The sequence below is a fragment of the Oryzias melastigma genome, linkage group LG4, assembly GCF_002922805.2.
Source record: "Oryzias melastigma strain HK-1 linkage group LG4, ASM292280v2, whole genome shotgun sequence".
NCBI lineage: Eukaryota > Metazoa > Chordata > Actinopteri > Beloniformes > Adrianichthyidae > Oryzias > Oryzias melastigma.
The window spans coordinates 6,913,845-6,927,766 of record NC_050515.1 but is presented as its reverse complement, the minus strand read 5'-3'; the positions used below and the strand labels follow the sequence as shown (position 1 = coordinate 6,927,766).

Below are 13,922 nucleotides of genomic sequence, written 5' to 3'. Positions count from 1 at the left end.
AAGTGAGATGCCCAACACTGCCAATTATGATTTATTGAGGGCCACAAAAACTCTTCCCGCAGGCCGCACTTTGAAAACCTGTGGAGTAAAGGGTTGAAGTTAACTGCGGTCAAACATAAATGCTGGTCTGGAGCTAAAACTCCAACGTAAAGGTCTTAACAGTTTTACAAATCTGAACTTTTTTAAAAATTATTAAACATTTACCCTCTTTTGACACATCTTAAGATAATCCTGAACACTAAAACGTTTGTTTACGTTAAAAAGTTTGAACAAAAGGGGCTACAAAGTCTTGTGGAGTTTTGGAAACAATGTAAACTAATTGATGGACTCCCCACACAACGCAGGTGCAAATTTGGGATCAAGTACCAGTACACACATCTCACTGACAACTAGATTGTTGTGTAAGGACATTTTATGACAGCATCACTTGTACGTCATTAGTGCGTGCATCTTCCAAATACTTAACAATAAACTTAGTACACAGACAGCAATGGTGCGTTCCGTTTTCGTGGTGCCCCTGATGTATCCATATGAGGCGCAGGGGAACTACAACCCTCAACCCCGTAGGGGTGCATGTGACTAAACTTGTGCCTTTTACCTGTCTCCCTGCAGAAGAAAGTGAACCCCGAGCTTCCTGTGGAGATCAAACCCAGCAACAAGGCCAGGAAGCTACAAGAGAGCAAGCTAAAGAAGCTGAAGCAAAAGGCCGTCCTAAAGAGACAGAGAGACGACGAGCAGCGCTGGCACATGGAGATGAGGTCAGTCAACAGTCCAGGTTGGCATTAAACTGAGAAGATTTGTCAAACTAAAACAGGATGGATGAGCTGAAAGTGGACATTATTCTCCTGCTCAGATAAAAATAATCACAGGTGCATCACTGTACATCAGGGGTCGGAAACCTGGGGCAATAATCTTAAATAATCTTGTTTTTGTCTTCACTGTGACATAATCCAGGATAAATGAGTCAAATATTTTAGAAATATATAATTAAAATCTAAAAGTAGGGTTTTTTTTCTGCAGGCGCTATGAGGAGGACATGTACTGGAGGAGGATGGAGGAGGAACAGATCTACTGGGGAGATCAGAGGCGCAGAATTGCACCTCCTCCTTTGATGAGTCGCCCTGGTATGCCAGTGCCCCCTCTGCTGGTAAGCAGCGTCACTGCAGACTGTTTTTGAATTAAAAAAGAGTAAAGTTTGAGTTCTCTCTCATTTAGACTTGCGTCCGTCGGCCGGACTCTTCTGACGATCGCCACATCATGGCGAAGCATTCCACCATTTATCCCGTGGAGGAGGAGCTGCAGGCCGTTCAGAAGATTGTCTCGCACGTGGAGAGAGCTCTCAAGCTTGTGTCGGACTCCCTGCTAGAAAAGGATGTGCCGGCTCCGACTTCTACCTCTGAGGATGGGGATGAAAAGAGGTGAGGAGGCTTTTTTGATTAAATATTGATTAAATAGTCGACTAATCGACGGCTAATTGACTATTAAAATAGTTGACGACTAATTTAATAGTCAATTAGTCGTTACCTTATACTATATGGAGTCGGAGTGTGTAAAGTTGAAAGTTATAATGGCAATCTGATAGCTTTTTGGACTATTTTGGCATTTATTTAGGTTTTTTAGGCTATTTTGGAGTTTAGCTAATATTTCAGCTAAATGCTAGCTGTTTTAGCTAATTTATGCCTTTTTTTGTTTTTTAGGTTGTTTTGCAATTTAGACAATATTTTAGCTACATGCTAGCTGTCTTGGTTAACTTGGGCTTTTTTTGTTTGTTTGTTTTGGAATTTAGCTATTATTTCAGCTATATGCTAGCTGTTTTGGCTAACTTAGACATTTTTTCAGTTTTTCAGGCTAATTTTGCATTTATCCAATATTTTAGCTAGCTAACAGCTTCAGCGATTTCAGCTATCAGCACTAGCATCTTCAGCGGCCAAATTCAGCTTACAACATTCACACTAGCATTATCACAGGTAATGATAAATATCTAGTTTTTAGTTAGCTAACAGGTAATAATATGTGTTTGACATGCCCTTTGTGCATGACCCGATTAGTCGACTAATCAGTAAAAAGAATCGGTGATTAGTCGACTATTAAAATAATCCTTTGTGGATTCTGAAACGTTTGTTCTTTCTCCCTCAGTGCTGAGAATGCAGCGCGGCTGCTGAAAGGTGTGATGAGGGTGGGTATTCTGGCTAAAGGCTTGTTGCTGCGTGGGGATAGAAATGTGGAGCTCATCCTGCTGACAGCCAAGAAACCAACCATCACGTTACTGAAGACCGTCGCTAAGCAGCTGCCAAAGGAGCTGGAGGTAGGAAGTCTCATCAACACCAATGACTGCTCACATTTAACCTTTTCTTCTTGTGTGATGAAATAATAATTCATTCTAATTTCAACCCTAAATGGTGAGAAATAAACTATTTTTGGATTCTGTAGAATTTCACAAGACTTCAAAAAAAAAATCCCCTTTGACTTGTGTCATAAACCTGTAATTAGATTCTGGAAAATGTTTTAGGCAAACGGTGCTTGTAGAAAAGAAACCTCTGTTTTTGTTTTTGTCTTGTTAGTAAATCAGTTGTAGATGTTTTACTCTAATTGGTTTTTGATTTCACTCGAGAACTTCAGTTATTTATCATTCAATACAATTTCTACAAAATAAAAGTCAACGCTTTTATTTTGAAGTGTATTTAAAATTTCAGCTTAGTCAAAATGAAATCTAAACCATAGTTTATCAACTATGTAAAAAATATTTGGGATATATTTTTAAAGGTAGAAGCTCAGTTCACTGAAATGGACCCTGGGTGATTACTGTACAGTTTAATTTTATTTATTTAACTTGAAAATGCAGATCTTTCACTGTTCGGATCAGTTTTTGTATCACAGCTTCATTCAAGCTTAAATTCTACAAAAGATTTAAACATTTTCTTTATGAGTAAAATAAATGCAAATTCACATCAGGAAAGTCCAGATTCTGTTTTGTATGGTGTATGTAAAATGTTTTTTAAAATTGGAACATCAAAAATGATTAGTTTTAGTACAGTAGATTGAGAAATAAATAGAGCAGTCCTTCTCCCCCCTCTTTTCCTTTTTAGTTTTATTTTGAAAGACTAATGTTACGCGGGTATTTCCTGTTTTTTTTTTCTTCTTTCCTTTAATGTTCACATGGGCGCGCAGGAGTAGCTACACGAGCGCACAGTCCTCCACGAGGGGGCGGAGCTAGTTTTAGGAGTGTAAGAATATTTCACAGGCGAGCAGGAGAGGTCACAGGAGCGTAAGAATACTCCCACGAGCGCAGAGAAGAGGTTTCACGAGCGTGCAGGAGTAGAGGAGCGTGCGTGGAGTTTGATATATGCTTGTGGGAAAGTTTTGGATGAAAAATAACGCCATAGTTTGTGTGAGTGCAGTCATACTAGAAAGGGACCAGAAACTCTCTTTGAACCAAACCGCTTGAAAAACATCCTAAGATCTAAATATGTCGCCATGGCAACGACAAAAGCTTTCATCTTTTTAAATGATCCATTTATCTGGTAGAAATTTTTGGCTCACTTGTTGTGTCCAAAGGTTTTAAAAATTTGTCCTGACCTAAAGAGAAAGCCGTGTTTTCTGTGTCTATCCAAAAGCCACACAAATGATGACTTTTAGTCTCTAAATTCCAATGCTTTATTAGGTTTCCATGGCAACAGATGCGGGTTATAGCAAAGGTGTATGTGTCGTCTCTGTTCTTACCCTCTCTGCATCCTGCTCTAGCTTCTCTGAAGGAGCTTTTCACTGATCTTTAGATTTACTGCCTGGTTACGACACCTGAATCCTCCAGAGTGAGATGACGCTCCCCACTTTTCCCAAATTAAATCTCTGCAAAGACATTTTCTAAAGCCAATTCTCACGATGTCTTTGACCTTGCAAAAAAATACTTATAACAAAAAGCAAAGTTCCAAATACGAACCAGAACTGCCCTCCATTCTCACCAAAAAAAATGTTTAAACCCCCCTGCCCCCCTTCCTCCTCTGTAGTGAGTGATCCAGTGTGTCCTTTTAACCGGCAGATATTTTCTGAAGATCAGTACGAGGTGCAGGCTCACCCCGAAGACGCCAACATCGTCATATTTTCCACCAAGGAGCCCAAAATGCAGGTGACCATTTCTCTCACCTCGCCGCTGATGAGGGAGGACCCTGCCGCTGAGAAGGACAAGCAGGCAGGAGGGAAAACGGCGGAGAAAGGTTAGAGAAGCCGAAGCTTTCAGTACCACACGACCCAATGATAGTGGTGTGTACATGCAGCTGCTAATTTTACCCCCGTCTTCACCCGTCCCACTGTTAGCAAACTCAAATTTAAGGCAGAAGAATGAAATGAGATCATAGTGGGACCGGTTTAAGATTCCTTTTCTTTAAGAGTTGACACATTCATCTGTCCCACTTATTATTTTTCTATTTATTTGCCCATTTTTGCAGCTCAATAGTCCCGTATTTCTTTTATCCTTTTCCCCAGACAGTGGGAACCCAAAAGCCGGGCTCTCCGACCTTTCTGTGCCTCGAGTGTGTGTTTATTTCATGAACATGTGCTCCTTTGAAACTTTTATTTTGTGTAATAACCAGGGAGGATTACTTAAATGGTTTATCTGCTCATTTAATTATTCTAAAGGACCTTATGTGGAGATTTATAACAGACTTTCCTTTATCTCATCTCTGCACTCTGTTGCTTCATCTGCACTAAAATAAAAATGTGTTGGAGTGACTGACGCCTCACAGTGAACTGTCAAAGATTACCTCACTGTTTAGTGGCTTTAAATCTTTGAAATCACATTTTTACAGATTGTTGTGCCGCATTTCCTCTTCATGACGGAGTATTATGGCCATTATACAAGTAAAAATAGTTTTTAAATTGTGACTTAAAAGTTGAAAATTCACGAAAGTTTTAACTGTTAAATTATAAGAATACATTTTTATGTATGTATATCCGTTTTTTAAAGTGGTAAACTTACATTTTATTGTAAATCTTCATCTTTAAAACACGTACATTTACGAGAAAAATAGTCAAATTTTTGAGAACTTTTAAAATTGTATGAGAAAATGTTAAATTTATGAAAAAAGTCATAAATTCATGATAAGAGTCATTAATATACAAGAAAAAGTCATACAGTTTTCAGAAAAGACAAATTTATGAAAAAAGTCAAATTCACAAGAAAAATCCATAATTTTATGATAAAAATTTCAAATTTACAAGAAAAAAGTTCAAACATTTATAAAAAAAAATGTCAAGAATTTATAAGAAAAAAGCGGTACATTTTTGTGAAAAATTGAATAAATTTATGAGGATAAAACTATAAATTTAAGAGAATTTTCATCAATGTATGACAAAAACTCAAATTTACGAGAAAAAAATCTATAAATGTATGAGAAAAATATCACAAATGTATGAGAAAAAGATGGCATAAAATTATGAGGGAAAGCTATAAATTTATGAGAAAAATTTTGTAAATGTATGAAAAAAATGTTAAATTTCTGAGAAACGGTCATGCATTTATGATAAAAAAATGTCAAACATTTCTCAGAAAAAGTCATAATTTTTTTTTTTAATGTGATGAATTTATGAGTAAAAATACAATTAATTCATGTGAAAAAACACCAACGTTGTCTGTTCATCAGAGCCGTGCTCTAAGATGACAGAAGTGGAGCTTTTTGTGAAGCTTTTTTTCCACTTAGGTTTAAAAAACAAAACAATTTTAACATTTTTTATATGTTAAAGAAGAAACTCTGAGACACTTTCTTCTGTCCTTATCATTCACAAACCAAGAAATCGATTTGTCACCTTCCGTCATGTAACTGTGATGCGCACAAAAAGGATGAATGAAAAGGGTTACATACTCCTCTGGATGAATCGTCCTGTTTCAACACCAAACAGAGGAATGAGAAGTTTGTTATGTTAGCATTAGAACATTAAAAACAATATGCTGAAAACTGAGCCTCTTCAGATGGAAGCATTACACAGAGTTGGGTACATTTACTACTTTAAATATTGTAAATTTACTTTTTTTTTGGTGGCCGTAATACTCAGTCATCCTATCTGTCTTTTCTAGTAACTGTCAGAATTTTATTTTTTTTCTCATTTTTTGCTTGTTCAAACAGTTTTCAGCCTTGTGGGAAAAAGTCCCTGATAACACTTAAAGACAAACATTTATTTAAAGTAAAAAACAATTAAAAATGATTCAGTTGAGACGTATAAATGTTTTGTGTTGTCACGAGTTCACGTGGAGAGCGCGTGTTTCAGCTGTTGTTGCCACAGTTTTTGTAAACGTGGAAGTGTGGAAAGCCCCGAATATCAGCTCATGAAATGTTGCTTCACTGGAGTCATCAGTGATGACATTTGGAGAAGGTCCTGAGACGTCTCCTCCATTTGAAACATTTCAAATAACATTCTTTGACAAAACTGACTTCACTTTAATTGGAAATGTTGTCATAAAATGAAAAACAGTGTTTTTATGGTAGTTTGAGCATGCTCAGAACGACCTCTTGTCTGCATGTTGAAGTGTTGTCTTTGTGGACTTCTTCTCCTCAGATCATGGAGCTTCTCTTCCATGATTGGGCCAGACTTACTGCTCTTTCAGACCATTCTTGAGGAGTAACCGGGCATCACTGCTATATTTGCTGAATTGGTTGGATTTGTTTTGTACTTTATGATTTAACCTTATTTTGTCTATTTCAATCCTTAAAACTATTTTTTTTGGTTCCTAAAAGCAATTTTTTCCGTTACATATTCATGTAAACTAAACTAGGATGCAACTTTTATTAGGAAAAAAAAATAGAAAACCTTTTTTTTTCTGGAAAAGTTGTATAAATTGCTTTAAAAGTAATTTTTGTTCATCGACAAAGGAAGCTTCCTTATTGTCAGCATTTTATTGGCCAACCATTTCCCTATAGCCGACAGTTTATAGCTCCTACGATGACAACAGTCATTATATTTCAGTAGTTGTGTTTTTCATTGACAAGTTGAGACATATTTTTTAGAAAAAAAAGGATAACCAGAATAAAATAAAACTTTTATTTTAAACTAAAAAATCTGTAAAATCTGATGGATGTTCTCTTTATTTCCATCATGTGATGAAAGTTTGTTCATTTTACTACTTCTCTGTGTCATAAACCTTTTTATACCTTATGCACTTCCTTTTTTTTACACCTGTTTATTTTATAACCCCCTACTTGATTATTTCTTCTTGTGAAATAAAGTACATGTCTGCTTTTCAGCCACACATGAAGGACCAGGATGGAGATGTTTCAGCTCCTTGTAAAAGCTCTTTTTAACGAACTTGATTTTAATGCCTAAGTCGTCTTATTTCCCACTTTTAGATGCTTTTGACAAAGATCCTCCAGATCTTCTCAGCAAGAAGAAATGCTTGGAATACCTGGCAGCTCTTCGGCATGCCAAGTGGTTTCAGGTAAAGTTGGTATAAAAATGAGTCTAATGAATAAAATGTAATTATTGTGCAGACACTGAGAATGTAATTAAGTTCTTTATTTCCTTCTGCAGGCTCGCGCTAACGGGTTACAATCCTGCGTGATCATCATCCGAGTGCTGAGAGATTTATGCCAACGAGTTCCCACCTGGGGGAAGGTCCCAAGCTGGGTAAGACGATTCATTTTTAGCCTGCAAGCATTGACTGTATATGAGAACTGGAGCAAACAAGTGTGGTGTTTATGAGAAAACCTGAGAAAAGCCTTTCAAGGTGATCTCGTCCTATATTTTCATAACATCCTATGTTTTCGTAATACAATAATTAATGTAAGCTAATGCGCTGTTCTGTTCTTAGTGCTCTGATATAGAAATATAAAAGACAAACACATTTAAAAAATAGCATACTAAGGAACAACTTTTCCATGATTTTTCTTTTTTTTTTTGTCTTTAGGCTTTAGAGCTTCTGGTGGAGAAGGTGATCAGCAGCGCCACAGGTCCGCTCAGCCCCGGGGAGGCCATGCGCCGAGTTCTGGAGTGCATTTCCACCGGCATCCTCCTGCCAGGTCAGAAACAAGTTCAACTCAAGAAAAAATTATTTATATCCTGACTCAAAATGTGGTGAACCGTCCGTCCACACAGACAACCTCAAAATATGCAATTTAAGTCATTTTAGCTTTAATGAACAAACCAGCAAATGTTTACTTTCCTGCTGATCTCTTTCCATAAATGAACCATCGTTTAGAAATAGCACGACGATCTCTATAGTCCAGTTTTAGCATCGCTACAAGTTTGTTGTCTGTAGCTGAACACATTGTAGGCTTCCTGTTTCTTCAGAAAGCAGAAAAAAAGGATCATATTTCAGTCCAACTTTGCAATTTAGAAACTAAACTGTTGTTTTTTCTTTTTTTTTTTACTTCTAGAGAACATTCAGCTAAAGTTGATTAGTTGATAAAATCAGTTAATTGATTTGAATCGATTTAAACTTAACAAATCAATAATCAATTCATAAAAAAATAAATCGATTTATTTAAGTCTGCTAGCTTGATGCTAACGTTGAATGGAATTTCCCATAGAATGGCTAATGCTAACGTTCAGGTGACCTAAACATTCATTACTGACTAAATGAACATCTTTATAAACTCACAGACATTAACTTTCTAAACTCTTTAAGCAAACATTTTTTTAAGTAACCATTTGTGGTCTAAAACAACATTATTCGCTCATACTTTCTTCTTCTATAATAAGGTGTAATGCTATAGCCCTATCGCCACCTAGAGGCCAAACTGAAACGTCCTCCAGGAGAAGCAGAACAACATTTACAATGTTCATGAACATTTTAGTTAGAACTTCTCCTTCAGAGAATCCATGAAACACTGGATGATATTAACAATCTCATTATTTTACTAATACATTTTACAGTATGTGAACTGGATCAGATTAATATAAATACATTCAAATGATATAGTTAATGTATCTAATTGTGTAAAGTCAAATTGAATTGAGTTGAGAGAATCAAAAGAATCGTAAAAATTCGATTCAGGTTCTTCTTAATTTAATAAAATAATTTCTGGCCGCAGTGTCAAGCAGAGAGGCACTTTTAAGGTCTTTAGTGTGACTCAGCCTGAATTCCAACTCTTCCAGTCTCAGGGCAGACACTGTACCACAGGGCCACTGGGTTCCAGTGATGGATGATATGCAGCTTCATCATTTTTATTTATTTTTTGTAAAGATGCACCGGGTCTGTTGGACCCCTGTGAGAAGGAGCAAACGGACGCTCTGGAGAGCATGAACCTTCAAGCTCGGGAGGACATCACGGCCAGCGCGCAGGTACGGCGTTGAACCGCCGACTCCCGCGGCGTGAGAGCTCTTCCGACCTTCTGCTCTCTCTCCTTTCTCCAGCACGCGCTGCGGCTGCTCGCTTTCCGCCAGATTCACAAAGTCCTGGGCATGGAGTCTCTGCCGGCGTCCAAAGCCAGCGCTCGCAACCGCAAACGCAGACGGGACGTCGGCGACACGGGGGAGGGCGAGGGGGAGGGCAAGAAAGACAAGAAAGAAGAAGCAACCAGCGCTTGACTTTTGACCTCCAGACTGGACGGGTTTGCTAGTTTAGAAGCTGGTAGAATGTCGAAAATTTGAAAGATTTCTTACCTTGGAAACCACAGAACACACATATATATATAAAATTATAACTGACTATATGTTACATGTCTAACCTTAAAGAAGAATAATACCTGTAAGGACTCGGGAGGGGGATCTGCTCCGCGACTCTCCTGTGAATCCACGTCTGTCCAGTTCTCCTCTACTGCGTTGTCCTTGGAGAACCACTGAGTAACGAGCACCTTAAGCGGGATCTGTGTGGACAAAAACTCTGCTGCTATTCCAAACGACGATTTGACTCTGCTTTCATGAAAACGAAAGAAAGAAATTGGGTGTTAAACTTGTGAAAGACGGCACACCTTCTTCACTGAATTCATCTTCCTTTAAAGCACTTATAACGTTTTATTTAATCTGTAGGAAATAAGAGGAACTGAGATGTTCAGTCCAAGCCTTGTTTTCAGAGAAAGTCAAAAAGTAGGTCATGCCGCCGCACATGTGTTTTCAGCAAAAGGGTCGCTTTTCTCCAGTCTATCACGCAGGCATGACGAGTTTCTTTTAGGAATAAATCACCTCAGTTCTTCGTCTGCTGAACATCTACTCTAATAATTTAGTGATTACAAACCTTGACTTCCTTCCTAGTGCCTCCATCTTGTTAACGATTACAGACCAAGTGAGGGGGAACACAGTTTCTTTTGAGGGATTATCCTTGTGTTGGTTTTTATTTGATGCATCGGAAAGGGAACCGCACAAAACTCGGCTCGGAAAGCCACACGTTTTATCGTTCAGAGACTCTTTAAAGAAGAAGCTCCTCATCAGTAACGAGGACGGCCTGATTTTATTTCTGAAGTCTGTTTTTGTATTGTTTCGATGAGAAGTGTGTGAACGTTTGCTGTCGTTTGAATGTCTTTGTGTTGCCCTGAAATTACTGGGAGGGAGGATATTAAAACAATAAAAAACACAAACATGTTTTCATCTTTATTTTAAAAAAATAAAGTCATAAGAGGGGCGGAGTTATGGTGACTCATTGAATATATGAGCAGCTTTCCCAGACGTTGAGGAAGTGGCTCATACGGCGGCTGCGCAGGATGCGCCAAAGACGCACAAGAGGCTGGAAACTGAGCCAAAAAACTAAAAAAAGGCACGGTTTACTCTTTAAATAGTTCCTGTGACTTAACTTGTTTTTTATCTTAGTCGTCCAGCTGTAGAGGAGTTGTAGGAAGTGAAACTGTCGGGTTAGAAACTCATTTAGAGTTCAGCCGCTCGCGTGTCGGACTGGATCTAAACATCCAAAGGAGCAGATGACTGAAGGTTGGTGCGAACTTTTCTCTTTCCCAATTCTGATTCATTCATTTCACGTCCTAAAGGTTCCAGAAAAATACGACCAGGAAGTGAAGAGAAAATGTAAAGTAGGAGCTTATAAGTAAAACATTCATCTTTATAAGAAAACTAAATGTTACGCTTATTTAAAAAATAAAGTTTTATTCTTCAGAAAGGTCGCATTTTCAGCTTAAGATTAGTTATTTTAGTAAAACAAACAGAATTAACTCAAAGTTCAAAATTTGAAAGTTTTCTTCAAAGTTATTTAAAATTTGACAAAATTATGTATTTGTGTACGTACTTGATACAAAATAAGAAAAAACGTTTTTTGTGTTCATTTTCCTCTTAACCTTCAGAACATTAGTGTCAGAAATAACCTGATCTATTTTGGTGGTAATGCAGAAACGTGGTGTACGTACGTGTCACCTGTGCTTTTATAAACCTGTGAGCCTCACTGCTGCAGACATGACGCTGCTTTCTGCAGAAGTCATTTAAACATAACACTGGAACAAACTTGATTGGTATTATTTTAATTTACACTTTTTTTTTCCCCCAAAAGCATCTTTTTTTCAAACATTTTGATCAGAATTTACAGTAATTTAACTTTTTTTATGTTTTACATAGATTTACTTCATTTTTTTATTTCATAGCAGCCAAAAACAACAGAACAGCTAGGTAAAAAAGCAGTTTACACATAGTGAAAATGGAGAGCAATGTGATAAAATATTAAATTCATGCACATCCAAATAACATTTTAACTACCCAACTAGGATTCAAAAAATCAATTAAAGAAAGATTTTTTCTGCTGCTTATTGCCTCAGGAGAGCAATACACATAATTAATGTTTTCAAAAACATGTTTTCTATATATTACTGACTGTGTGATGGAGTATAAATGCATAAATTCCTATTTTAATTCCATGTGTTACTTAGTCCTTGTACAGTGGGATGATAGAAATAACTTCCTTTATTGTTTGACTTGTTTTATCTCATTTTGTGCTGCCCTGTGGTCAACTTTTGTTCCAAAAAGTGTATAAATAAAGTTAGATTTCCAACACAAGGAGTTCCTTTCAACTCAACAGTATCTGTCATTTCCACCACTTTGCACCTCTAAATCCTTGTTTTTCTCCCTCCTTCACAGATGAGTTGGGCAGCTGGTACCCAGTGTGTAGCCAAGAGTGACTACAGGAAAGCCAAAGCTGGAGAGCTGGCCTACAGCAAAGGAGACATCCTCACTATCGTGGACTGCAGCACGGTGCCGTGACTCACCATCACACGTTTTCACATGTCACAAATGGAGAAGTTATCTCCTAAAGGTGGACTATGATCTGTCCTTTTTTTTTTCTTTTAGAGGAAGAGGTATTACAGAGCCAAACTCAACTCCACCGGAGAGGAGGGACTCATAAACGCCACCAATGTGCGAGAAAGAGAGGCTCTACGAGTCGACCCCAGCCTCAGCCTCATGCCGTGAGTCGGGAAAAGTGTCTTTATATCTAAACCTTCACGTAAAATTATTTATTTTAGCCCACCACAATGGAATCAGTAATATGGATCGTCTTTATTTCCCCCTACCAGTAATTCTGGTATTTCCCCATAGAAATAAATGAACGTTTTCAGGTGTTATTGAAAGTTTTGTCTTTTCTGATCATTCCAGAACCACATGAACGGTGGATTTTTCTAAATTAGCATTTTTTCCTGATGAACGTCAAATTATTGGCAGTAAAACAAGAAGAAAAATCTCTATTTTGAAATAAAAACTGTTTATTTATTTAAATGTATATATTTCAGTCAAAATGAAAGCTTGTTTTTGTCCTGGTCCGAACCCTTTGTAACACGAGTCAAAAAGTTTACTCATCCCTGAATGAATTTGCCCTAAAATAAATTCTGATCTTCCTCCGAGTGATGATAAACACAGTCTGAATAACCCAAGAGAGCCCATCAGTGTCACAGAAAAACATCAGAAATGCATCACAGGGTCTACTTGGTTTAAGGTGTATTCTATGTATTTTATTTTTTAGGAAAAATGGGTCTTCATGAGTTAAACTAATACAAATTTGTTCAAGTTACTGCTGCCAAATGAAGGTCAACCAGTTATTAAATCCATATTTTTCCTCCCTGAGCTTTTAATGTTCACTCTTCTGTTCTATAAAAACACAAAAACTATATTAGAACATATTTTAGGACATAAATTCAAGTAATCCCAAAGGATTCACATACTTTTTATTGCAACTTTATGTATTATATGTGTTGTAATTCATTAAACCGCCTCAAACTTAAACATTTGACTTATTTTGTTTACGCAATCTCTCACTAAAGACATCTTCCTCCTTAAAGGGTTGGCGGTCAGTTTTTCCATAAACTTGTTTTAGTTTATTTTTCCATTCTTTCATCATTGATGACTTAATATTTTCCTGGTTTAAACCATCTCATCTAATTTTTATTTATTAAAAAAAATCTTCAAGTTTACTTTTTGTCCACAACAGTATAAGGAAATAATTAATTGTAAATAATAAATACAGATTAGTTTAATAATGAAAGCTGATAATCTGACTAAATATATCTATAGTAGGAGGTTTTACTAATTCATAAAATAATTTTCATGTCTTTGAAATGGCAGGAAAGTGCATTTTAAATTTTATCAGGGAATATATGAGAAATAATAAAATATTAAATTATTTTTTAGAAGGCAAAAAATTTTTGTAGTCGTTTGACTCAAGAAAATACATTTAAAAAAAAAAATCAGATAAGAGTTTTTTCAAAGCGTTCCCAGTGGTCATTTTGTAATGATTATACTGTTTTTAGCCAAAATGAAAAAAGAAACTTTTAATTTTCTAGGACTTAGTTTACTTAGTTTATCAGAAATTCACCTCTCAGTTGTTGGCGGGACTGTTGACGCAGAGCAACCCCGCCCCCCTTCCCCTCGTTGTCACTGAAAACTCAGAGCAGGGAGCTTTATACCAGCCCAATGTTATTGTAACATCACAAATAAGCACATTTTCAAGCAAAATTGTATTTATTTAATTCTTATTTGCAACAATTTGAATAAAGAAACTGTCAGAAAAATAACTT

At 36.8% G+C, this 13,922-nt stretch overlaps 2 protein-coding genes across 13 annotated transcripts in view; both read left to right on the top strand.

The window, feature by feature from the left end:
* Positions 1 to 10,499, top strand: part of zfr2 (zinc finger RNA binding protein 2) — a 24,207-nt gene extending 13,708 nt beyond the window's left edge. For 11 of the 12 annotated variants that reach the window (XM_024278703.2, XM_024278702.2, XM_024278701.2 and 8 more), the window contains 10 exons: positions 613 to 758; positions 1,021 to 1,147; positions 1,216 to 1,418; positions 2,137 to 2,305; positions 4,037 to 4,211; positions 7,335 to 7,423; positions 7,516 to 7,611; positions 7,892 to 8,003; positions 9,170 to 9,267; positions 9,340 to 10,499. In XM_024278703.2, coding sequence (XP_024134471.1) covers positions 613 to 758; positions 1,021 to 1,147; positions 1,216 to 1,418; positions 2,137 to 2,305; positions 4,037 to 4,211; positions 7,335 to 7,423; positions 7,516 to 7,611; positions 7,892 to 8,003; positions 9,170 to 9,267; positions 9,340 to 9,513 — 1,389 coding nt within the window. In that variant the 3' untranslated portion in view covers positions 9,514 to 10,499. Of the gene's footprint in view, positions 1 to 612; positions 759 to 1,020; positions 1,148 to 1,215; positions 1,419 to 2,136; positions 2,306 to 4,036; positions 4,212 to 7,334; positions 7,424 to 7,515; positions 7,612 to 7,891; positions 8,004 to 9,169; positions 9,268 to 9,339 lie in introns of those variants that run through there. The other variant, XR_002919959.2, reaches the window with a different exon arrangement.
* Positions 10,500 to 10,621: 122 nt separating this feature from the next.
* matk (megakaryocyte-associated tyrosine kinase) overlaps positions 10,622 to 13,922 on the top strand; it is a 15,705-nt gene continuing 12,404 nt past the window's right edge. Inside the window, exons 1-3 of the mRNA XM_024278707.2 lie at positions 10,622 to 10,845; positions 11,995 to 12,108; positions 12,205 to 12,320. Of these exons, the coding sequence (XP_024134475.1) occupies positions 11,995 to 12,108; positions 12,205 to 12,320 (230 nt within the window). The 5' untranslated portion in view covers positions 10,622 to 10,845. The remainder of the gene's footprint in view (positions 10,846 to 11,994; positions 12,109 to 12,204; positions 12,321 to 13,922) is intronic.